The sequence below is a fragment of the Crassostrea angulata genome, chromosome 2 (genome assembly GCF_025612915.1).
Source record: "Crassostrea angulata isolate pt1a10 chromosome 2, ASM2561291v2, whole genome shotgun sequence".
NCBI lineage: Eukaryota > Metazoa > Mollusca > Bivalvia > Ostreida > Ostreidae > Magallana > Magallana angulata.
In genome coordinates, this window is record NC_069112.1 from 74,913,568 (window position 1) to 74,937,903 (window position 24,336).

Here is a 24,336-nt window from a genome sequence, read left to right on the forward strand (position 1 = left end):
TTTTCGATGATGAAATCGCATCTCAAGTAGCAGAAAACTCCATCTGTCTGTTCAGTTTTATTTCCTTCCGGGTTTAATTTTCGAACATTTTTTTTGTCCACTTAATAATTTTTTTTACAAGGAAGTCCTGTCAAATGTTAAACTTCTTTTTTTATCTAATTCTTATCTAATTCATAAACGTGTATTTTCCGTAGCGATGATTCTTCATATTTGTTGATGTAGCAAAAATAATTTACCTATGTCGCCATATTGTCATAATTGTGTGTCACTATATATGAAAACTTCATAGCATCACAGGGAAATTCATAACTGGCGTGGATCTGACGCTGTTTAAGACTATCTATCTTTGACTTGATTTTATTTGTCATGTAGAGTTGACATACACGGAAGTCAAAATCTGTCAGTTGTCGTTACTAGTCAGTATATTTTGATATCAATACTCATGCGCGGATTCAGATTTTTTTTACGGGGAGGAGGGGTGGGTTTAAGGGATTGTTGTGTGTGCCGGGGAGGGGGGGGGGGAGGGGGGGGGGTCCAAAGGATATTTGTGTATGCCAGGGGGGGGGGGGGGCCGGGGATCCGAGGCTTATTTTCGGTAATTTTAGTATGGGAAAATAATAAGTTGTCATTTTCCAGGGAAGCCCCTTTCCCTCTAGATCCGCGCATGATATTAATACGACATCTCGATAAAATATCTGTCATACCACAATCTTCCGACAAAGGGAAATAATTTACACAATGCTTTTTAAAAATCTTAGATATTGTAAAAAAAACAAAGAAGAAAAAATGAAAAACAGTTTATTATGCAATTATGATGAACCCAATGGGGACATACAAAACTAAAAAAAATTATATATTTATGTGCCTTGTATACATTTATTACCTAATCAAAGGGATTTTGTTGTTTTATTACATATTAAATATTTGCGTCTATTTTGAACTGCCGGTCAATAGACTGCGATCTATTAGACCGCCGGTCAATAGACTTCGATCTATTGGACCGCCGGTCAATAGACTGCGATCTATTGGACCGGCAACGTATTTCAGAACGCGGGTATGTTAATGTTACATCCTTTCGAAAGTTCTCATGGAATGTATATTCCTTTACATAAACGATGTTTTTAGTACTTGGTGAAACCAAATTCAATGTTATCAAAATGAAGTATCAAATAATCAATAGTTTTAAAGCCTCATATAAGGTAAAAGACTTCATGTATTTAAAATCTAATGGGTTGAAGATTTCCCGTTCTTTGTGTAAACTGATATTAAATTGAGATAATGGTGTAATGCATGCAACAGGTTTTGTGCATGTAAAAGATGAAAAAAAGATCTTAGTATATTGCATAATGGCACGAAAACCATCTGCAATATGCAAATTGTAAACCCCGAAAACTAAAAGGAATTAGGTAATAAAACAATTATTTAACGCTTGAACAGTCAATAGACCAGAATTTTTTCTCTTGGTGCAGGGAAAAGCTCAGTATGATCTATTGCCCTCAGCCGTTGGCCTTGGGCAATAGATCATACTGAGCTGTTCCCTGCACCAAGGGAAAAATATTCTGGTCTATTGACTGCTAAAGCATTAAATAATTGTATAATATCGAAGTCATTTCAATTGTAATACAGATAGTTTTAGGTTATTTGAATCTGTCTAATAATATTTACATGTGTTGTTTGTTTAATACGTTATATATACATTATGCATACGTACTTTATATACTCACACAAGGTTGTTTCAATTTGTTTTACAGGACAGGCAGACACCGAGTCCCGGATTCGTTTGGTGGGCGGGGGTAGGGCGGAGAGCGGCAGGGTGGAGCTGTTGGGTGACTCGGGGTGGGGCACGGTCTGTGACGACCTGTTTGACGTCAAGGACGGGGCCGTCGCGTGTGTGATGGCGGGCTTCCTACCGTAAGTCGGCACTGCTATATGTGAGAAATATAATAGACAGTTTTTATTGATTAGCGGCTATTTTTAATATGCCAGGCAAATTTTTGAAAGGGGTGGGTAAAATTTGACAAAAATAAGGGACTACAAGAAGATGGTCTCCGCTTTAAAATAATATACACCCTCCCAAAAAAGTGAGAGAAAAAACAAGTCGTTTGGATAAATTCTCTACACCAAACTGCTGTCTCAATAAGCATATGGAGGGGCAAATAAAAAAAGTGTTGGTGAAATTTTATGTGCTTTTCTAAAAAGTGCATGGTCCCTGACTCGAGGTCTGTGGCATTATTATTTTACAATGTTCAGTATCTAGCAGGGTAAAATAACTCGATTAATCTATGCTATGTAAAAGAGCTAACATTTTATCTTATACAGTAATACATGTAGAAAAAAAGATATTGCAAAAGAATTTAGCAAACGTCAACATTGCAGTGAAAACATAAAGAACGGTCTAATTTTAGAGACAATGTTAAAGTCCGCGAGGAGGCGTACTATGGACCCGGGAGGGGCCCAATCTTGCTCGATGACCTCATGTGTATCGGAAACGAGACTGATCTGACGTCATGCGGGAACGCCTTTCAGAGTCAGCCTAACTGTCGCCACAACGAGGACGTAGGGGTGGAGTGTGACGGTGAGGACATTCGTTGCTTCTCGGGTCTTTTCTTGTAAGGGTGAGCTAGACATCCGATACTTCTCGGCCCTTTTCGTATGAGGGTGAGTTAGACATTCGATACTTCTCGGGCTTTTTCATGTGAGGTTGAGCTAGACATTCGATACTTCTCGGACCTTTTTTCGTGTGAGAACATTCGATACTTCTCGGGCCATTGTGTGAGGATACTTCTAAGGCCTTTTCGACAGGCAGGGGAATATATTAATTACTGAGTATATCATGTTTGAGGATAATGACAAGCGTTACTTTTTTCCCCAAAGCAGAGAATATAAATTTATTTTTAGTAACTGGGTCTCTCTTTTCATATCAAATGATTTAAATAATTTGTTTAGCTCACCTTAAACCAAAGTTCAAGAGACCATTTCTGTCTGTCTGGTAATCCGAACAAGGAATTATATTTAGAAATGTATGTAATGAGAAACCGAAGGAGTGAACAAGTATAATTCTAGTTATATCTTTGGAGAAATGACAAAAGAACAATATTAATTATATTAAGATTATCCATTTGATATTATTTTCTCTCAAAATAAGTCCCGAACTTTTTAATATCAGTTTTATCAAAACATGCGAAGAGAAAATCCCTTATAAAACTAAATCTATGTGACTCATGTAACACAATAGATTGTTTTCTTATCAACAGGAGGAAGTACTATGGCTGGGTTCAAGATATTCGTATCTGATACAAAAGACTGGTGGGGCGGCCATAATTGTTTTCATCATAGCGACTTAACAGCGCCCTCTAGCGTCATGGATGTCACCTGTCCTGTTCACGGTCGTTACGTCACATTTTACAATGAACGAAACGCCACTGACGTCTACCCCCTAATCTACTCCAAGTTTGCTTACATTCAGCTTTGTGAACTGGAGGTCCTAGGTACGTAATACTTAAATCGTCAGTTTAAAATATATTCTTCCGGTCAGCATATACTAGTATATGACATTAATATTCTTTTGGTCAAAAACTTTAATGTGATACAATGGTGATGAACAAAGTAAGTGAAATTTCTGTAAAATGAAAAAGACAGCATATTAAGATGACAGTGTAGCTGCTGCTGATGTTTAATATCAAACTGATGGTGAAGAGAAAATGATAATGATGATGATGATGATGATGATGATGATGATGATAATATTTTATAAGGTTGTTCTGTGGGCATCTACGGGAAGGACTGTGAAAAGAAATGTCCACAAAATTGTAAACAAGGACGATGCAACATCGAGGACGGACACTGTTTTGACTGTGAAGATGGCTTTACGGGGCAGCGTTGTGATGCTGGTAACATAAACACAAACATTATTTTTGTTTACCCTTTGTAAAAAAAAAATAACAAAGTGCAGATAAAGCCGCATAGTTTGTATATTTATGCATGATGCAATATACAATGTTAATGAATTGTGTTTGAACAAATTTTAACCTGTTCTATAGAGTGTGTCAAGGGGAAGTTTGGAAAAGCATGCAGCAATGAGTGTGGAAACTGTCTTAACGAGGTGGCCTGCAATTTTATCAATGGCGCATGCGCAGAGGGCTGTGCTCCTGGCTGGAAGGGATATTACTGCAACGAAAGTAAACATATCAGAGTATAGAATAATTATAATCTACATATATTTGATGTCAATGTTTAAAATGAAAACAAAAACAATTTCACAATTTTAGCATGTAGTGCTGGCTTTTATGGATTAAGGTGCAATACCACATGTAGCTCTCATTGCACTGACCCGTCATCATGTGATCACGTGACCGGAAGCTGTAAGGCAGATTGTCAGGACGGATGGCAGGGAGATAATTGTTACATCAGTAAGTCAAGATCTACCGACAAAAGCAACAACAATTAATCTAACAGGAGGATAAAGATTAATTAGCATAATTATCTAGAATATATACCATATCTAATTGCATTCTACTTGTTTGCATAGTTAGGAGACAGAACAAGTACATATTGCCAATAATAGCATTCTTAAAGGAAAAAGTTATGCACAATTCAATATGAATCACCAAAGGTAAGCTAAGAAATACATTCATTGAAACAAAAAATGTAATTGAAAGTAAAATATGTTTTAGAATGTGACGACTTTACTTATGGAAAAAATTGTCAATACACGTGTGGGAATTGTTTCGATGGGAATGTTTGTCACCACGTGAATGGCACGTGCTCTAACGGATGCGCTGCAGGATACGTCGGAGACAAATGTCAAAAAGGTAGGTAACTTAGAAATACAACCTTAAATGTTTTTATCTTGAACAAAACGGCACTCATTTTCTCTAAAAGTACTGTATTTTTTGTTTCCATCAGTGTTTTGCGTAATGTTGTCAACATCTTAAAGTTTAATTTTTCATGCAGACATCTGGTAAATATCAGCCAATATATAATGGATAAACGAAGGTGCATTTTTCTGAACTTTTACAGAATGCGATCCAGGATTTTACGGCTTTATGTGCAATGACGTTTGCAGTGAGCACTGCGCCGACCCCATGTCATGTGACCACGTCAATGGCAGCTGTGAGACCGGATGTCAGGACGGATTTTTGGGGTCAAAGTGCACCGATCGTAAATAGCTATAGTCACAATTATTATGATATATATGATGTATTATGAGTACTGTTATAGCCAATAGTAAACAGCCTACATGTTTCAATAGTCAAGATGGAATATAATGTGCATTGTCAAAACAAATAATATTTAAATGTAAAGTGAAAGTAGTCACTTATTGTTAGAAATGAGTGGTATGAATATTATTAAATCAAAAACGATTTCATATTTTGGCGACAAGACTTTCTCTGCTTGTGTGGTAAAAGTTTTTAAAATCTTTTTTTTCATTTTAGTACAATAACTTTTATTGAATTTGCTAGATCTCAAAATCCTTTGAACTGTGGTAATGTGTTGAAAGCCCAAAAATACCAAAACATATGAAGTTCATTTCCATAGTGGCGGTTTATTTAAATCGATCTATTTAGAAATGTACGTTTTCCCGTGTTTCTAAATTTGTGGAAGTCGGGAAATATAAATACATGTACAACAACAAGGTCATGAATTTTTTTAATATCGGTAGAATGCGGGGGTTCAACTTATGGTACAGAATGCAAAGAATCATGTGGTCATTGTGTGAATAACGAAACTTGTTATCACGTGAACGGAAGCTGTGCAAACGGCTGCGCAGCAGGATGGGAAAATGATGTCTGCAAAAAGAGTAAGCATTTATTGATTCATAATATTTTTGAATTACACTTAAAAATATCATTATAACCACCTCCTTCCGCAAATGGAATAAAAACAAGAGGCCCATGGGCCACATCGCTCACCTGAGGAACAATAGGTATGATAAAATCAGCTTAATGGAGTCATAATACAAACTATCTGGACAATGTACAATAATACATGTAGATCCTGTATAAATAAAATCCATTTTCCCCTGGATATTCTTATGTTTATAATCATTAGTCCCTTTTCTAACAAGATGATTTTATAGTCATATCATATGTTGAGTATTGCAGTTCTCAAAATGATCCTTAACAATAGTTTATATATTAGATATAAACGTACATCAAACTCTGAACCTTCTCGGGAGGCCAAAGAATTGTCCTGGGGCCAAAGTCTTAACAATTATAAAGAAACATCTGGCTGATTAGTTTCTGAGAAGATTTTTAAAGATTTACCCTATATATTCCTTTGTTAAATTTTGACCCCTCCATTGTGGCCCCACCCTACCCCTGGGGATCATGATTTTCACAACTATGAATCTACACTACCTGAGGATGCTTTCACACAAGTTTCAGCTTTCCTGGCTGATTAGTTTCTGAGAAGAAGATTTTTAAAGATTTACTCTATATATTCCTATGTTAAACTTCGATCCCCCATTGTGGCCTCACCGTACCCCGGGGGTCATGATTTTCACAACTTTGAATCTACACTACCTGAGGATCCTTCCACACAAGTGTCAGCTTTCCTGGCCGATTAGTTTCTGAGAAGAAGATTTTTAAAGATTGATTCTATATATTCCTATGTTAAACTTCGATCCCCCATTGTGGCCTCACCGTACCCCGGGGGTCATGATTTTCACAACTTTGAATCTACACTACCTGAGGATCCTTCCACACAAGTGTCATCTTTCCTGGCCGATTAGTTTCTGAGAAGAAGATTTTTAAAGATTGATTGTATATATTCCTATGTAAAACGTCGATCCTTCATTGTGGCCCCACCCTGCCTCCGGGGATCATGTTTTCACAAATTTGTATCTACATTACCTGATGATGCTTTCACACAAGTTTCAGCTTTCCTGGCTGATTAGTTTCTGAGGAGAAGATTTTTAAAGATTTACTCTATATATTCATTTGTTAAACTTCGACCCCCCATTGTGGCCCCACCCTCAGGTGAGCTAAAAAGGTTAAGTTACAATACAATAAGTTGTTAAAATTGGTTTCTGGAAGAACAGACTTTGAAAATTTTCTTAATAAATATTGACAAATTTTTTACTTTTTTAAGCTTTAGTTTTTATGATCTGTGTACAAACATAGAATTGTGAGCAAATCTCTGTATCTTGCTTATATTTCGAAGCTTAACACTCAAATATGGTTAGTAAATAGAAATTGTAAACAATTAAACACAAGAAACATGCACTACATGTATAACAAATAAAGAACACAATTTATTTTTTCGAAATGAATCATATGTATACATGTATATACCTACATATTTCCGTCAGCGATATCAAACTCTATTTAAACTGAATAAACTCGAAAAAATGCCGTGCATCTCAACAAAACCTATTGCATTAATCTACATGTACCATTACGCAAAAGATAATGCCGAATTACCGATAGAATGAATTGTATTTCAGTACCCCTACATCCGATGTTGCTTAATTTGCGCAGGTAAACAGTTAACTGTTTGATTTACCGAAGTCTCTGTTTGATTTGATACGTAAAAATCACGAAATACAGACGATAGTTTCCAGGTTACAAAGCATAATGAGAACGAACCGAAAATCAGAACAAGCTAACACCAACGTCATGTGTGAAAACTGTCAACGCATTGGAATATTAAGCCTCAATTTACTTCACAAAATCGGCAGCAATATATTTTGTATGTTTCAAAATTTCCCTTCATACGCGAACTGTTGCACAACAAGCAAATTCATCATAGTCAGATCGACCCTTTTTCATATAATGTCATGGCTGCTTTAAACAAAGAACCTCGTTTTAGAAGTATGGAATCATTTTACCGGATGCCGAACCCGAAGCTATTAAACTGATTGAAACACGCATTTCCTTTATTTTTATTTTCGTAATAACTCAGATTTGAAACAGAATTACCACTTAATTTTTGCAATTTATATTTTCCTTCCCATAAGGATAATTTATGCTAAACTAGGTTGAATTTGCCTCGGTAGTTCTTGAGAAGAAGATTTTTAAAAATGCACCCCCCTTTTTCTACAGTTTCAAGGTTTTCTCCGCTTTGAATACAGATCAAACTTTTATTTCTGCAATTTATATTCGCCCTCCCATAAGGATGCTTTGTGCTAAATTTGCTTGAAATTGGATAAGCGGTTTTAGAGAAGAAGTTCAAAATGTAAAAAGTTTACAGACGGACAGACGGACGGACAGACGGACGACGGACAAAATGTGATCAGAATAGCTCACTTGAGCTTTCAGCTCAGGTGAGCTAAAAAACCATGATGAATTAAATAAATATTGTTTCAGAACCTGACGTTATTTTGCACCTTTATATGCCTCTTCTATTTCCTTTATTCAGAATGTGATCTTGGTTACTTTGGACTGATGTGTAAGGATGAATGCAGTCCCCATTGCTTGGATCCTCTATCATGTGATCACGTGACAGGGTCATGTGTCGGCGGATGTAAAGATGGCTGGATATGGTCCAGATGTAGGGAGGGTGCGGGCCATTATTGACTTACAGTTTTGTTGATTCAATTTGAAGAGCAGAAAGCACAAATCATTAATAATGACAATTATGAATCATTAAAAAGCTTCTTCCAATCAATCAATCAATCAATCAATCAATCAATCAATCAATCAATCAATCAATCAATCAATACAATAAGTTTCATATTTTGAAACACTACAAATGATATTATTATAATTTGACAATGCCTCCAGTTTATATAGATTAATTACATTGACTATACATTGATAAACACATTTAACGAATGACATCTACGACAGACTTTAGTTTCTTCGACTTTATCCTTCTTTATTATGTTCTTCACTTTACTACCTATTCATCCTATAATAAAGACATAATTCCGACTGTCAGTGACTAAAATAAAGATTATATTGATGTCATGCAAGCAAAGGTAACTCGTACATCATTACAACATCTTAAATATTCACTATCGTATCATTCATTCTTTATTTCTTTAAGCTTTGCAGCTCATCATATTATAAAAATTAAACATAGTAAAGTACAGAAGTGGGTGTTTTACAGGAGACCTAATCAAAGTTACCAGTCTTTATAATTCCGTCAAAACAAAATATAAATTGATAAATTGAAATTTTACAATCCATACAAATACCTGAATTTATTGTATTATGACTATTTTTTAAAGCTTCGACAAGTATCATTGAATGAAATCAGTTTCTTCAAAAATATTGAACTTTGCTTTGCTATTTTGTCAAATATGTATCTTAATAACTATAGCGTTCCTATTCAAAACATTTATAATCTTTACTGAATTACAGCCTGTCAAGAGTTGACGTTTGGCGGGAACTGTGAGCTAACATGTGGTCACTGTTTCAACGGAGAAATCTGTGATCACGTGAACGGCACGTGTCCTAGTGGGTGTGCCCCGGGCTGGACAGGGACTATCTGTGATCAAAGTAAGAGAGAGAGAGAGAGAGAGAGAAAATAATAGTCATAGGTAGTGAAGGTATCGGCGGTGGAAGAGAGGAGACTTATTGAGATTATTTGGTTGAGAAAATGAAGGTGTAACAAGTAAAAAAAAATAGTTAGGTGATTCAGAGTTAGATAATTGAAAGTATCTAAAAAAGTATTAGCTCTACATGTTGATTAGCTTTCTAAACTACTCAATATAAATGACTCTAGGCATAAACACATACATATATATAATTGCTTTTCATTTAAGGTTCCAAATGACATTCCTTTTCTATTCTGTTTATCTTGCCATGAGACCATCCAAACATGCACATGTACATGTCATATAACGGCATTTCGTTATAGAATGCGAAGAAGGGTTTTTCGGTCTAATGTGCAAGGATGAATGCAGTCCACATTGTGTGAATAAGCAGTCATGTGATCACGAGAGCGGGGCCTGTGAGGGCGGGTGTACGAACGGATGGATCGGCGAGAGGTGTACGGAAGGTAAAATGTGCTGTTTACTGGTCTGCTGGAAATATCAACTCACTTTGAATAAATGATGTCATGAAATCCGTTACAATACTGAAGTATCCTTTTACGACAGTTTTTTTATTCTAAGAATTCTTTACTGTACTTACTATTTTTAACTATGCTTAAGTTCAAGATTCAATGTAATCTTGACAATGTGTATTTAAGTAATATTTCTGGCGTAAAAAAACAAAACAATATGTTTGAATGAAATTGTCTTGTGCATTCTATATTTTACTTGTAGATTGTATAAAATAACGTCGTTGAGCTTTAATGAAATCGTAAGCGGTATATTCCATAAAGTGCTTAATTTATGTGAAAATTTCTCTGAGTTTGGTATCAATTATTACTTGTTTATGTATAGCTTGCTCGAATGGTACATTTGGTGAAGGATGTAAGCTCAAATGCGGGCACTGTTATGGAAACAGTGCTTGCGATCATGTTAACGGAAGTTGCGTAAGTGGGTGCGCATCAGGATGGACTGGGACTGTGTGCAACAAAAGTGAGCAAATTAGAATTTTATTTTTAACAGCATTTCAATGTCATCATGCATATATTGAAACTAAAATGTTGATTTTGAAGTTACGAATATGCATACAAGCAACTGGATAATTTTCCTCTATCTATTCTACTTTCAAGAATCAAGAACAATTCTTGTTTTTGAAACGAAATAATGATATCTCCTGATAGAGTGTCCGGCAGGTTACTTTGGAATCATGTGTAAAGACAGATGTAGTCCGAATTGTCGTAACCCCTTGACCTGTGATCACGAGACAGGGCGATGCGAAGACGGGTGTACAGATGGATGGATTGGAGAGAAATGCACCGAAGGTAAGAAATGGATAGAAAGAAAGAGAGTTGGAGAATAATATATAGATTTTGTTCATTTAGTTTTATAAGTGATGTATTAAAGCTGTGTGCAGTCAGTACTGGCTCTATTCATTAATTCAATACTTTAAAGAATCTACTAGTTTATCATTCATATTATTATTTTCACTTTATTTATTTGTTATATTAATGATTTTTTTCCAACTGATTCATGGTTTGTGATATATGACGTATAATTTTATTCTTATGTAAATAATTCTTATTTGAAATAAAATTTGATAGCGTAATTTATCCATATGATCGATGCTTTTTATATATTTTTTTCACATCACTATACCCTCAGAGTGTGGCAGTGGATACTTCGGTAAGGGGTGTGAAAATACGTGTGGGCGGTGCTCCAACAATGACGTATGTAATCACGTGGACGGTTCCTGTCCAGACAGCTGTTCCGCGGGATGGAAGGGACCGGATTGCAAGGACGGCAAGTTATCAGATTTTTTATACTACATTGTTCATTTGTTACATTAAAACGTACAGCTATAAAATATAGAACTCCGTTTTAGCGTATTTATGCTGCATACTCTATTCGATTTTTATTAATGCTTCAGAATGTTAAAACCATATTCATTACATGTGAAGAGAAAGAAAAAATCCTAGGATCTATTGTTTCAAACGCCCAATCAATCCAATCAATGCGAGCATGAATCTCATGTCAAAAGATTATAAATCTTGGAAGAATAAATATGATAGAATTCTCTCATACTATTATTCATAGTTTATTGGTTTAGATCATAATTATTTTAACTCATGGCATACAGTAATCGACTTTAAAAAAAATGATATTTATGTAATGGAAACATTTGCGCTCTGATGACTTTATTTTAAACTTTCCTCCTTTTTGTCACACAGCTTGTGGTCCCGGTGTCTATGGCGTGTCGTGTAAGGACACCTGCAGCCCGCATTGCCTCGACCCCTCTGCCTGTGACAGTGAGTCCGGGGAGTGTTACCTGGGCTGTCTGGCGGGCTGGGTTGGCCCCAGGTGTGACCAGAGTAAGACATATTATCATCTTTCTTTTTGTACTGTTTGAGAAAAAATATTGCATTTCTGCAAATACAGATCTATTTCTGAGCCTGTTTATTGAACTGTCAAACAAATAGAACATTAAAATTCATGCAAGTCAAGTCATATTAGTCAAAAATAAAAAGAAAGTAGAGTTATTGTCAAATACTTGACATTATGATATAGGACCAATGACTGAACGACTAAAACTCAAACATATCGATGCTGTGTACAGTTTAATTGATTGCACTGTCTCTGTTAATATCACCAAGTCACGATACAATTTTCTTTTTGTTTCTGTTTTTAAGGCTGTGAGACTGGTTGGTATGGTCCAAGCTGTGAAACCAAATGCGGTCATTGTTACAATGAAGAAAGCTGTGACAAGGTCAACGGAGCATGCGCCAACGGATGTGCTTCCGGTTGGATAGGAAACACTTGTAACAAAAGTATATTTTTCAATAGCGAAAGTATTGGTGATAAATGTATGCAGAAGACTTATAATAAAGAAAACATGATTAACATTTCTTTATAGCCTGCACAGAAGGGTTTTATGGAATAATGTGTAAGGATCAATGTAGTTCCAATTGCCTAAACGCATTAGATTGTGACCACGTGACCGGTGCCTGTAATGGCGGATGCTTGGCCGGATGGACAGGACCAAGATGCGACAGAAGTGAATATAACGTTCAATAGTCAATGAAACTGAAACCTAATGTTTTAAAGATGTCATATACACTTTAATGTACTTTTTATTGTCCTAAGAAAAAAAATAAATATGATTTTACTGCAATTAATTGAACTTTTTATTTCTATTTTGTGAAGAATGTGATGACAAATCGTTCGGAGAGGCGTGCCGGAAGGAGTGTGGGAGTTGCTATGACGACACTTCCTGTGACCACATCACGGGGGAATGTCCGGGGGAATGTAAAGATGGATGGTTGGGCAACTTTTGCAATAAAAGTGAGCAAATTAAAAAAGATACCTTAAGATTATAAATAAGGTGTCTTTTGATCGATAACGCAATTCTGTTTTTATCTTATACGCATTGTTACTGATTTGCAGTAACGCTCTTGACAATAACCTCATACCTGCTTCTTTCTTTGCTTTTCCTGTTACGAAACATTTTTGTACCTTGTGACGGTAGAATTGAAATATAAGATCTCAATTGTTCTTATTTTAAGGAAATGCGTTGCACATAAAAATATATAAACACATTAGGATACAAAAAAAAAAGTTCCCGAGTAAATAGATTCTACCTTATTATTTTGATACAAGTTTTTATCTCTATAAATACTTTAAAAATGCTATCATTAACTTGTATATTGCAAAAGCTTGCGCAGAAAACTACTTTGGATCGAAGTGTCAACAACAGTGTGGAAATTGCAAAAATGGTGACGTATGTAACCACGTGACCGGACTTTGTCCTACAGGATGCGCAGAGGGCTGGATAGGAAGTCGATGCAATATTGGTAAAACTTCTTGTATACTGAAATCACAATTTCGATCATTTGATATGTCCGATGTAAGCCCTAATAATATTTTTTTTTTCATTTTCGCTCTGATTTGATTTGGCGATATTGTTTTAAACACAATTTAGAAATCATATATTTCTAAAATCAATATTAGAAAAATAATTTCTAATTTTCATACTGTTCAACCAATGATGCTTAAAAATACGGTATTGAACTTTTTTGATGATTTATTATGAAGCCTGCCAATTTGGATATTACGGCCAGGGTTGTAAAGAGATGTGCAGTGAACATTGTCGCCATGCCAACGACTGCGATCACGTGACAGGAGTTTGTTCTAATGGATGTTTTGACGGTTGGCTTGGAAAATACTGCGATCAAAGTGTGTAATTTTCTATACTTGTTATACAATTAGCTTTTTATACATATTCAACGTCAAATGCTAAGTAGTCAAGAATTTCCAAAAAATGAAATAACTAAAAATTGATTAAAGTTCTGTATTTTCAATTCATTTTATTTCGACATAATTTTGTTGATATTTTCTTTCATAGTCGTTATTAACGTTTATTTGCATACAATGAACTTGTCAATTTGTAAATTTTACTTTTATTTCGAAACCAGGTTGTACAAAAAGAAAACCCAAACAAACAAAAAAGAAAACAACATTTCTTTTTACTTTTTTGTATTAATTTAAACGTGAATCCAAACCAACGCATTTATTGGACAATAAACGCACACATTTGTGAACAATTGTATGCTCTCTTAGATTTTTAAATGTAAGGACAGTCACACAGGCATCGTCCTCCAAATACTTTGTAGGGTGTGGAGAGGGGAGGTTCGGACCCCAGTGCTCCTTCCTCTGTGGTCACTGTTTAGGAGGGGTGGTGTGTGACCATGTCAACGGGAGCTGTCCAGCGGGGTGTTCTAGAGGCTGGCACGGCAGATACTGTAATCAAAGTAAGTGTACTGTAATCAAAGCAAGAGTATTGTCATCAACGTAAATATACCGAATAATGCAAACAGGTGATATGATAAAGTGTATAATATATGACTGGATAGTTGATGAAACCATCACTATATTTTATTTTAAGATTTATCAATTTTAAACGATTATGAAGCTGCTGGGAGTCCTTAATAAAACGCATAGTTCAATATGTAAGACAAGGCCAGGTAAAAAACATATGAAACTCCTCTACTTTCATCAAAGTTAAGTAGGTATGGGGGCACTTCCATATTGTGACGTACTTCCTATCAACAGAATTATTAAAATCAAGTATCTTTTGTAAATTTGTTTTTTTTTTCTGAAATTTTTACCGATCAGCTTAGTGCATTTGGTTAGAGCTTTAAACTACCCGTCTGTAAAAAAATTGTTTGGCTCAATATTGAAAATTAGAATGTTCTAAATCGGCGAAAGTATTTAAATTGTAATTTACTTTTATCCGCATTTATATCAACAGATATCCTATACAACCTAACTGACCACAAAACTTGTTCATGTTAATGACCAAAAAGATATGTGTTACTTAAATCTTTAAAATTGGTAATGTATATTTATCTCCATATTTTTTAAAATAAAAAATGACGTAAACGTTGACTAGTTTTATCGTATACTTATAGCCTGTGATGACGGTTATTTTGGAGAGATGTGTATCAAGGAATGCGGCGTTCACTGTCTAATGACCAACAGGTGTAATAAATCCTCGGGGGTCTGTATAGGAGGGTGTAAGGCAGGCTGGACAGGAGAGTTCTGTGACAGTCGTAAGTATATCTTAGATTAATAGGAGAGTTCTGTGACAGTCCTAAGTATATCTTAAATTAATAGGAGAGTTCTGTGGCAGTCGTTATTATATTTTAAATTAATAGGAGAGTTCTATGACAGTCGTAAGTATATCTTAAGTTAAAAGGAGAGTTCTGTGACAGTCGTAAGTATATTTCAAGTTAATAGGAGAGTTCTGTGACAGTCGTAAGTATATCTTAAGTTAATAGGAGAGTTATGTGACAGTCGTAAGTATATCTTAAGATAATAGGAGAGTTATGTGACAGTTGTAAGTATATCTTAAGATAATAGGAGAGTTCTGTGACAGTCTATGTTGTCCTTAGAATCCAGATACTAACATATGGACAAGCATTAAACAACAAAGATTGCACTTTGCACTACATATATTCCTAATCAATATGTATAAGAAAAGTTACCTTAGATTTACCTTAGATTTTAAAAATCCCACAATTACGCCGCGAAGTGCTAGTTAAAAGTATCTCCACAAATATTGATATTTACTACGCCTTGATTGTTAATTATTCTAATCAATTATGTAAAGTAAAACAATATATGATCATATGCACGAGATGTTTAATTCCTTTTGTATACCATTTGTATAATACTTACTATAAACGTTTTACTCAAATGTTCAGGCTAACCGTTCGGTAGGAACTAACTCTTCGTTGTTTGGTGACACGTATCATTTGAAATCATAAAACAAATACTGTCCAATTTCAGTTCATTTATTTACAGCATGCCCTGCTGGAACTTATGGTTTCCAGTGCCTATATAACTGCAGCGAAAATTGCTTAAACATTTCGACTTGCAACAACGTCAACGGTTCTTGCGATGGAGCATGCGCAACTGGATGGGGTGGAGATTTATGTAATCTAGGTAGACAGTTTTGTTTTGATGAATGAACAAAATAAGTATTTTATTTTTGAGGCGCAAATGTATGACCACAAACCAAGGAATAGTTTGAAGAAGCAAACATCTAATTGCATACGTAGCAGTATGAAGACATTTTAATTACTCATTCATAACAGTATCTAAATATAAAAACAAACAATTTTCTAATATCATTTGAAAAGAATACTCATTGTTCAACTTTTAACTTGTGTAGAATTGAATGGTACACGAGTTTCGGTTTCTGCTAGCCTGGTTTTGGGGGTAGGGATTGGCGGAGGTCTGGTATTTCTTCTTGCAGACATCGTTATTGTAATATTGATAGCCAGGTAAGTCAGCCTTAAAATGTGATACTTTAAAACATGGACTCGAACAAAATAGGGATTCTGTCTTCTGGAAGCAATCATAAAGTAAGTTATAATGATTATTATGATTCACAGTACACAGTCTCACAATATCTCACTGAATTTTTGGAAATAATCACTAGAAACATTTCATTATTTTTTTGTACAAAATATTTGGTTTCAATATCAGGGATATGATAGCTTAATCTTACAACAATTTTATCAAGTTTTACACATGTGATAATATGGATTAGAATTAATATGTTTTTTAGACACACAAGTAGGTCAAGGTTAAAAGTCGGAGGTCAAGGTCGCCGGCTGAGCGTTCTAAGTGTCAACTATTACGCCGATGTCCACAGCAGTAACCACCAAACAAACAGACAGGGTATAGACGCGTTACTCCATTATATTTAATACTGATATGACAAACAATGAATTATTGTCTCAAAGTCACTTTGTTGAAGCGCAAATGCGTAATGAAATTGTTCATACGTAATCGTATAAAGATTGAAAATAAAAACAAATATACAAGTTCCTGTTTTTTGCTCATATCGATTCTTTTTCATTTATTTAAGTCATGTTCTGCTTCATACATTGAATTGTGTGAGACATTGCTAGCCCTTATTAGATGTATCTAATAAATATTGCTTGATTTTATATTTAAAGAAGACACCCAAAATGAACTTGAAGAAACAATATCTCTTCCAAGAGTACCATACCAAAATCAGAATCTCAAGTATGTTTAAAAGATATCTTGTTTATGACATAAACTAACACCATTTGTTGTTTAAGGTTTATATTCATAAAATAACATTTTATAATTAACAAACAGAAATTGAGATGAATGATGGTTGTTAAGGTAAAATGCCGAGGATAAAACATTTGAAATTTTGGAGATAAAGAACGCAAACAAAATCAACATTAAATATTATTTTTTTCAGGTCCTATCAAGAGAACAGAGGTTATGTTACCAAAGATGATAGATATATCAGCTCCTGGGAATAAACGAAGTTTTAAAGAGAACTTATTATTTCTTTCTGGTTATAGCTCGGGATTCGTTACATGATAAAGCATCATCATATCTAAATTGATTTTGAATTTGGCGTCATAGCACATGTATACAATTAGTAAAACACAAAAATAAATGGTCAAGGATGTTCTGTCTTTTCTGTCTTTTCTTCTGTCTCTAAAGACTTCCTTATTTGACTAAAAAACTAGATTTCAAATTTCTGTTTTAAATATCTATTAATGATATAATAAATGTATGCCAAAAACAGTTTTGTATGGAAAAATCATAAAGTTTTTTAGTCCTTTCAAGGCCGAGAACTGTCTGATATTTTTTATACAGAAGTTTTTGAGGCAAATATTGCACCTAAAACACCGCCATTGAATTTCATTGTCGATTTACCTATGAAAGTTCAATATTAAAGGATATCGGTGCTGCATTGGAATCGCCGTTTTGTGACACACTATCATTAACAGTCTAAAGGTGCGATCACACGATGCGATTTTCCATCAGATTTTCAATCGACTTGCTCAGGAAAGTTGATTGGAGTCGATTGTTGAGGTGGTCACACGATACGATTTTACAGTCGATTTTTGATTTATAAAACCTATTCAATATTTTTGTTTTACGGAAAAAAGTCATTGTGACGTCACGATTCTCACCAGAGGGTCGATTACAAATCGGACGCACTTTAGATTTTCAATCGTCTTCAGACTTTGCTTTCGATTTTCGACTTAGGTGGTCACACGGTACGATTTTAGTCGAAAGCAAATCGAATGAGAAAATTTGATGGAATATCGTAATGTCTGACCGCACCTTAAGTCACGCGTTGTGGATGACCTATAGGAAACTGTACATAGGTGTGTATATTTCCAGTTTTCACCCATGCAATTAAAATACCGTTATGAATTAGCTAAACATCCCAAAAAAGGGTAAACACCACATAAATGTATAATTCCATTCAGTGTTTTAGATTGCTGACTGATATTCTAATAAGTCAATTAAAGAAATACTCCTCAGGGTGAAAATGACGATTCGTTGAATAAATAAAGTATTTAAAGCTAATACTCGTGTCTAGTCACTACCTCTTTGTTATAGAATTTACGAATTCATAATGTTAACCCAGCGAGCCACCTATATTTTATTTAAATAACGCGATGTTATCTATAACTTCTGACTTCCTTCCGGTCAAATACCTCAGTTTAATAGTTCGTTTAGCGAATTTACATATTTTTAGTATAACACTATCATCTTTGTCATGTGAGAATTTTTAGAAAGAGTAAAATAAATTTCAATAATGTGTGTGAAACATGAAGATATGTTTTTATGATTTGTTATACAGTCATGAAGTTTGTATTTATTTGTGTGGCTTTTTTTGCGTTTTGTCAGATTTCACACCAATATGGTAAGTTTTAATCATTATTTATTTGAATGTTTAGAAAAAATACCAACATGATTCGCAACATCAGATATATCTGTAACAAACACAATAGATATTATATTCATGATGATAAACTTAAATTCATTTTATGTGAAATTGTTTGGTTAATTTTTTTTACTGCCCTTAAATAAAAAAAAAAAAAAACTCGAATGTAAATAATTCATTTTGAAGTCTAAAGGTTGTAGATACGTTTCATGCAACAGGTAAACAAGTATTTAATTGCAATATTTTGTTATATTTTAAGTTAAATCCAAATAAAACTTTTGAAAAGAAGATTTGTTAAAAACATGTACCATTCTCTGCTTAAAACACATTGTATAAGAAAATACTTTAAAATACTTTGTGCTAGATAAAACAAGAAATAATTAATTTGAAAATAAGGAAAACAGGAATGAAGAAAATGATGAAAAATAAGAGCAGAATTCATTAATGATTGTTTTTATTTTAAGTCAATCTAGCTCTTGGTAAACATGCAAGCATTAGCTCACGCGCACATTTCTGGAGCAGACCGGAACTGGCTAACGATGGTGATGGGGGTCAAGTGGACACAAAGTGTACACAGACGGTAGGGAATGACACCGAGGCTTGGTGGCAGGTGGATCTCCAAGGGGCGAGCATTCTGTCTGTACAGATCACGTATGCAGAGAATAGTAAGTGCATTGTGATGACCAAAATAATTAATATTTTTTTTTAGCAACATTTATTTTTTTTTCGTAAAAAATGCAATTGATCTGAAACATCCGTAAGAGCTTTAACGGAAAATGGGGTGAGGGTGTGGATCTAGAAGGGGTGCGTATTACGTCTGTAGAAATCACGTATGCGGAAAATAGAGAGTAAGCTGCTAATGACCACTGTTACAGAAATAATAAAAAATTATACATATTCAAATTCCATGAATGCCATTGGTCTGCTTTTAACGTCCAAGAGACCTTTGGCGGTAAATATGGATAAGGGTGTGACATCGGTTTTGATAAATGTGCATGGGTAACATACAAAGTAACATGTGATACACTCTATATGAATCCGAAGGGTTTTCTACTGTCTGTAAAAAAATGATGATCATTAATACCGAGCGCAGCGAGAGGCGGGCGAAGCCCGCCTCGCGAAGCGAGGATTAATGGTAACACGTATATATGAGAAAATCAGTGAAAAATGAAAGTTGAATCAGGGGTACTAAGGCCAAAAAAAATTTCTTCCAGCCATGGGCGCCGCCATATTGGCAGCCATTTTGTTTTTTAAAAGTTAGTTCGATCATTGACTGAATGGTACTTATCGATGTTTATTGCCCCTAAACTCGATTAAATAAGTCCTGTGCTTCAATAGAAGGTAATTTGAATTAAAAGAATTTAAAAAGGATACCAGAAAAGTTCCAATAGTGCTTCAATAAAGAACACGACTTGTTTTATGTATGTCTTATCAAATTATCAGATGGAAAATAAAAACATTAAACGTCAAGAAACGGATCTTTTAGATTCTGAATAAAGTATTAAATTTTATTACATTGGCATTCATATGAATTAAATTGATGAACAATGAAAGAAGAAATTAAAAAAAATTCGGAATCACGTAGCTCTCTTCGGCTATTTCCGAAGACAAAACTCGAACGTTTTACGTCTGAAATATGACGTCATAATGTAGACTGAGCACGCGACGTTTAGTTTAACTTTGACGAATGATTTGAGAAGGCAACCATGCTGGCGGATCCTACTTTGTGCGTTTTAAATAGATTTTATTATACAAAAATCAAACTGCACTGTGCTAAATCTGCGCTCGGTCCAACGGTCACACCGTTTACATATTAACATTTGGTGAATGTTTTTAATGATGCTTGTGATTTTTTACCTTACATTTTTTAATATATCGGTTATAAAATGTTTGATAAAGTGAATCAATATTCAGACTGAATGTATATAGGGACTTAACTTATTCACTCTTTTTTGGCATTTTTAACCGTTGATTTTATCTTAACACAACCCTTGTTATTCACAACCCTTGTTATTTATAGGTGCCGATACGATGGCTGGGTTTTCAGTCTACGTATCTGACAACTCAACTCACTTCCGGAACGGCCATCTTTGTTTCCATCACAACGCATTATCACTTCCTGCTTTAATTCTGGAATTCCAGTGTAGAATTCACGGGCGATATTTCACGTTTTACAACGAGCGACGCCAAGACGTCAAATATCCTGAGGCTTATTCGACGTACGCGATTGTAGAGTTATGTGAAGTGGAAATCTTAGGTAAATGGATTCTAAATATACTAGAAAATGGGTTTCCCCCCGAATGAATATTTACATGTAGTCAAAATGAACATGGAAACAAAAAACTCCTCGTAAAAGAGTTGTATTTGAATCAACCATTTGCCAATTTTCTTATTTTATTTTAAAATTAAAAATGTCGTCAAGCTATATATTAATGAATCATTAAACCCTGAACACTGAAGTTCAGATCGAGTAAAATTATGTTATACATAATGCCTGTTATCAGGTTGTGAGAGAGACGAGGGTGGGTTCACTTGTCTCCCTTGTTCCACGAGCTGTAAGGACGAGGCCTGTGATATAGAGACATCAGACTGTCTACAGTGTTACGACGGGTACCGCGGACCGGATTGTACTCTAGGTATATTCATAACATTATTTCATACTTCAAATATTATTGTTATGTACTGTTAACAAAATATATCTAGCATTTCTTACATTTTGATCAAAATCATTGTACATTAATCTTACTAATTTTCATTGGATTTGGAAACAATACCTGCATGCAGTTTAGATCAAATTGGTAATGATGAATCATTAGTTTGATACAAACGTAGATTTGATTTTACAGCATTAAAAGGTATTACATGCGCATCGAAGTTTTGTATTTAACGTAGCCCTAAAAAATGACTTAAGGTAACAAATAAAGTAAGACATTTTTATGACGACTTTATTTTCATGGCGACTGTTCTGTAACTGAAATTAGATAAGAAATACATTATTCTGCTTTAAATATGAATGTTTTCTTACCTTGCATTCTAATGTCCAGAATGCCAAAATTCAACTTACGGGTCCAACTGTTCCGGTCGATGTGGACACTGCGCGAATGACCTTACTTGTGAACATGTAAACGGCACATGCGCAGACGGCTGCCAGACAGGCTGGTTAGAACCATTCTGCAATAGTAGTGAGTACAATCTTTTTTTCTATTTACAGCCCAGGTTTGTGATTCATAACGAATTAGGTTTCACCGAAATTTTCTGGATTGGATAATGGGCATATATTTTAATGTGAAATGGTAAATAGTGCAATAATTCAAAGTTAACAATTTGGTTGTTTGATAGCATGTCCTGCAGGGTATTATGGAATTGACTGTGACAACCCTTGCAGTGACAGGTGTAAGTCCCCAGGACAATGTGACTCTGTCACCGGGTACTGTGTGGGCGGTTGCATTGATGGATGGTCAGGGAGTCTCTGCACACAGCGTAAGATGTCGTTACCAATTTTTGTTCTTATGTTAAAATATTGATTGAAACTGCTAGAGGCTAAACCCAACATTTCTTATTCTTAAGAACATATGCCAACTTGTAAAATCTTCACTGTTAGGTTATTTTTTTTTAATTTCAAATATCAACTGTGAACATTAAAAAAAGATAGCGCTAGACTATAAAATATCCGTATATATTAAAACCAATCGGTGTATTTTCTACCAACAATTTGTTTTAGAATCATCAAAGCATTTTAAAAAAATGGTAAATGTCTAGTTGTATTTGATCTTTACAGAGACAAACCCGTCAGCTGTGGCGGTGGAAGACGACACTTACACAACAGAGATAGTGGTAGGAGTTATAGTAGGAGTTCTCGTCCTTGTCATTGCCATTGTCGTCATCGTTGTCTTTATAAGGTCAGTCAACACACCAACGTAACTTCTAACACACTGAGAACATATTCCTACTTTTGATGTTCTTTCACCACTTATATTACAAAAAGCGATTTTTTCAAATTTATTTAAAGCGTCATTTGCATCAATATTATTATTAATTTCATTTGAAAACTTGTCTTGACTTTTCCGTTGATAAATAAATGACCGATAATGAGTTTGTAATTGTGCGCAAAATGAACTACAACATTCATTTTTATGACCAAAACATGTTTTATACAAAAGAAACGTTATTTTTTATCAGAGAAATAAATCATCTTTAAATATTTAAATTTCAATATGTGGTGCTTTTTTTTTTTTAGATATATTCAAAGATCAGATTCTCGAATAATTGCCCACCAAAAGAAGTAACATGATGTTAAACTGAATGACTCCGGTGCTCAAAATAAATGTTACTTGAACGGAAATCGAATTTAATTCATGAGTTTACTTCCAACTGAACTGTTATTGATTGAACATAATCGATATATTCTTCAGATTTTATGTAATTCTATGTACAAAAACTGATAGAGTTATATGTACTGTATCATTTATGAGAGAGAGAGAGAGAGAGAGAGAGAGAGAGAGAGAGAGAGGGGTATTTGTATAAAACATTTTTGTTTTTATTTTTATTTTTAAGTTCATTATCATTAAAATATGATATTTATCATGATATAGACGTATTCTAAAATCCATTGTTCTTCCACATATTCATATATTATATAATGGAAAATAAACATACTTATTTTCATTACATGTTTTGCTCAATAGTACTACTTATTAGGTTTGTTACTGACTGACTACAGGAGCATATCGGGTTCATTAATCTGATCATTGAGACTGATCATACAACCTGATATATTTCTGTATTGGTATTTTTAGTCGAAAGGTTTCCAAAACCCCATTCAAAATTCTGGAAAAAATCTCGACTTATAATAACACGATATGATACAGAGAGCGGTGGGGATTAGAATGACATATTTTGTTCAACCAATAAAATGATCAATGCAAAAGATGGTTCCAATATTATACCTCTATCAGTATCCTTTATTGGCTGCATGCAATATTCTTTTTATCATTTATCAAAACAGGAAAAATCAAAAATGTTATGCTTAGCGTATAACCAATATTATTTGGAATGAATGAGTCTAAAACTACAAACAATCACGACAAACGATAATTGTACATTGTAAGAGTGCGTAATCCCTGCAGCTAGTTTTTTTTTCAAATAGGGAAGCAATGATCCCATTGACTGTCGAGTTTATTAAACAAAAACTTCTGTTGTATGAACCGTCTTATTAGACAGTCAACGGCGATAACTGAAGTTTCCCCTTTTTAAAGAATAAATTCCACCTTTTGCAAACGTTGCACATTAGCATTTTTCTGTCACGTTAAAAAAATCCCCCAAAACAAATACAAATCTGATTTAACCTTTGCATTATGCTTTTTTAGCGATTGTTTTATGAGAAAAAGAAAAAAACAACTTGTCATCATTAATGTTTATGAATATGTTGAATGACAAGTTCCTCTGTTTCTATTATTATGGTTTTGAGAGAATAATTAAATATAATATTTGATTTCATATCAAAATACGTAAAGTTACATTACTGCATTCGTTTAAGTACTTGAGAACAATAAACCTAATATGAAAA

At 34.4% G+C, this 24,336-nt stretch overlaps 4 protein-coding genes across 4 annotated transcripts; all 4 read left to right on the forward strand.

Annotated features, from left to right (window-relative positions):
• Nucleotides 1-3,262: 3,262 nt before the first annotated feature.
• LOC128174856 (protein draper-like) lies at nucleotides 3,263-4,447 on the forward strand. Its single transcript, XM_052840287.1, has 4 exons — nucleotides 3,263-3,488; nucleotides 3,756-3,890; nucleotides 4,041-4,178; nucleotides 4,269-4,447. The coding sequence occupies exons 1-4, from the start codon at nucleotides 3,266-3,268 to the stop codon at nucleotides 4,445-4,447; spliced, it is 675 nt and encodes a 224-aa protein (XP_052696247.1). The 5' UTR covers nucleotides 3,263-3,265.
• Nucleotides 4,448-9,314: 4,867 nt separating this feature from the next.
• LOC128174857 (multiple epidermal growth factor-like domains protein 11) lies at nucleotides 9,315-11,328 on the forward strand. The gene is made up of 5 exons (XM_052840288.1): nucleotides 9,315-9,446; nucleotides 9,808-9,948; nucleotides 10,337-10,474; nucleotides 10,663-10,803; nucleotides 11,144-11,328. The coding sequence occupies exons 2-5, from the start codon at nucleotides 9,834-9,836 to the stop codon at nucleotides 11,326-11,328; spliced, it is 579 nt and encodes a 192-aa protein (XP_052696248.1). The 5' UTR covers nucleotides 9,315-9,446; nucleotides 9,808-9,833.
• Nucleotides 11,329-12,365: 1,037 nt separating this feature from the next.
• Nucleotides 12,366-17,484, forward strand: LOC128171508 (multiple epidermal growth factor-like domains protein 10). Its single transcript, XM_052837283.1, has 11 exons — nucleotides 12,366-12,533; nucleotides 12,683-12,820; nucleotides 13,192-13,329; nucleotides 13,571-13,711; nucleotides 14,149-14,286; nucleotides 14,947-15,087; nucleotides 15,842-15,982; nucleotides 16,212-16,323; nucleotides 16,611-16,723; nucleotides 17,005-17,074; nucleotides 17,280-17,484. The coding sequence occupies exons 1-11, from the start codon at nucleotides 12,419-12,421 to the stop codon at nucleotides 17,341-17,343; spliced, it is 1,311 nt and encodes a 436-aa protein (XP_052693243.1). The 5' UTR covers nucleotides 12,366-12,418; the 3' UTR covers nucleotides 17,344-17,484.
• A 1,520-nt stretch (nucleotides 17,485-19,004) lies between these two features.
• LOC128171523 (multiple epidermal growth factor-like domains protein 10) lies at nucleotides 19,005-23,274 on the forward strand. The gene is made up of 7 exons (XM_052837301.1): nucleotides 19,005-19,435; nucleotides 20,791-21,027; nucleotides 21,275-21,406; nucleotides 21,815-21,952; nucleotides 22,110-22,250; nucleotides 22,549-22,669; nucleotides 23,008-23,274. The coding sequence occupies exons 2-7, from the start codon at nucleotides 20,802-20,804 to the stop codon at nucleotides 23,054-23,056; spliced, it is 807 nt and encodes a 268-aa protein (XP_052693261.1). The 5' UTR covers nucleotides 19,005-19,435; nucleotides 20,791-20,801; the 3' UTR covers nucleotides 23,057-23,274.
• Nucleotides 23,275-24,336: the final 1,062 nt, after the last annotated feature.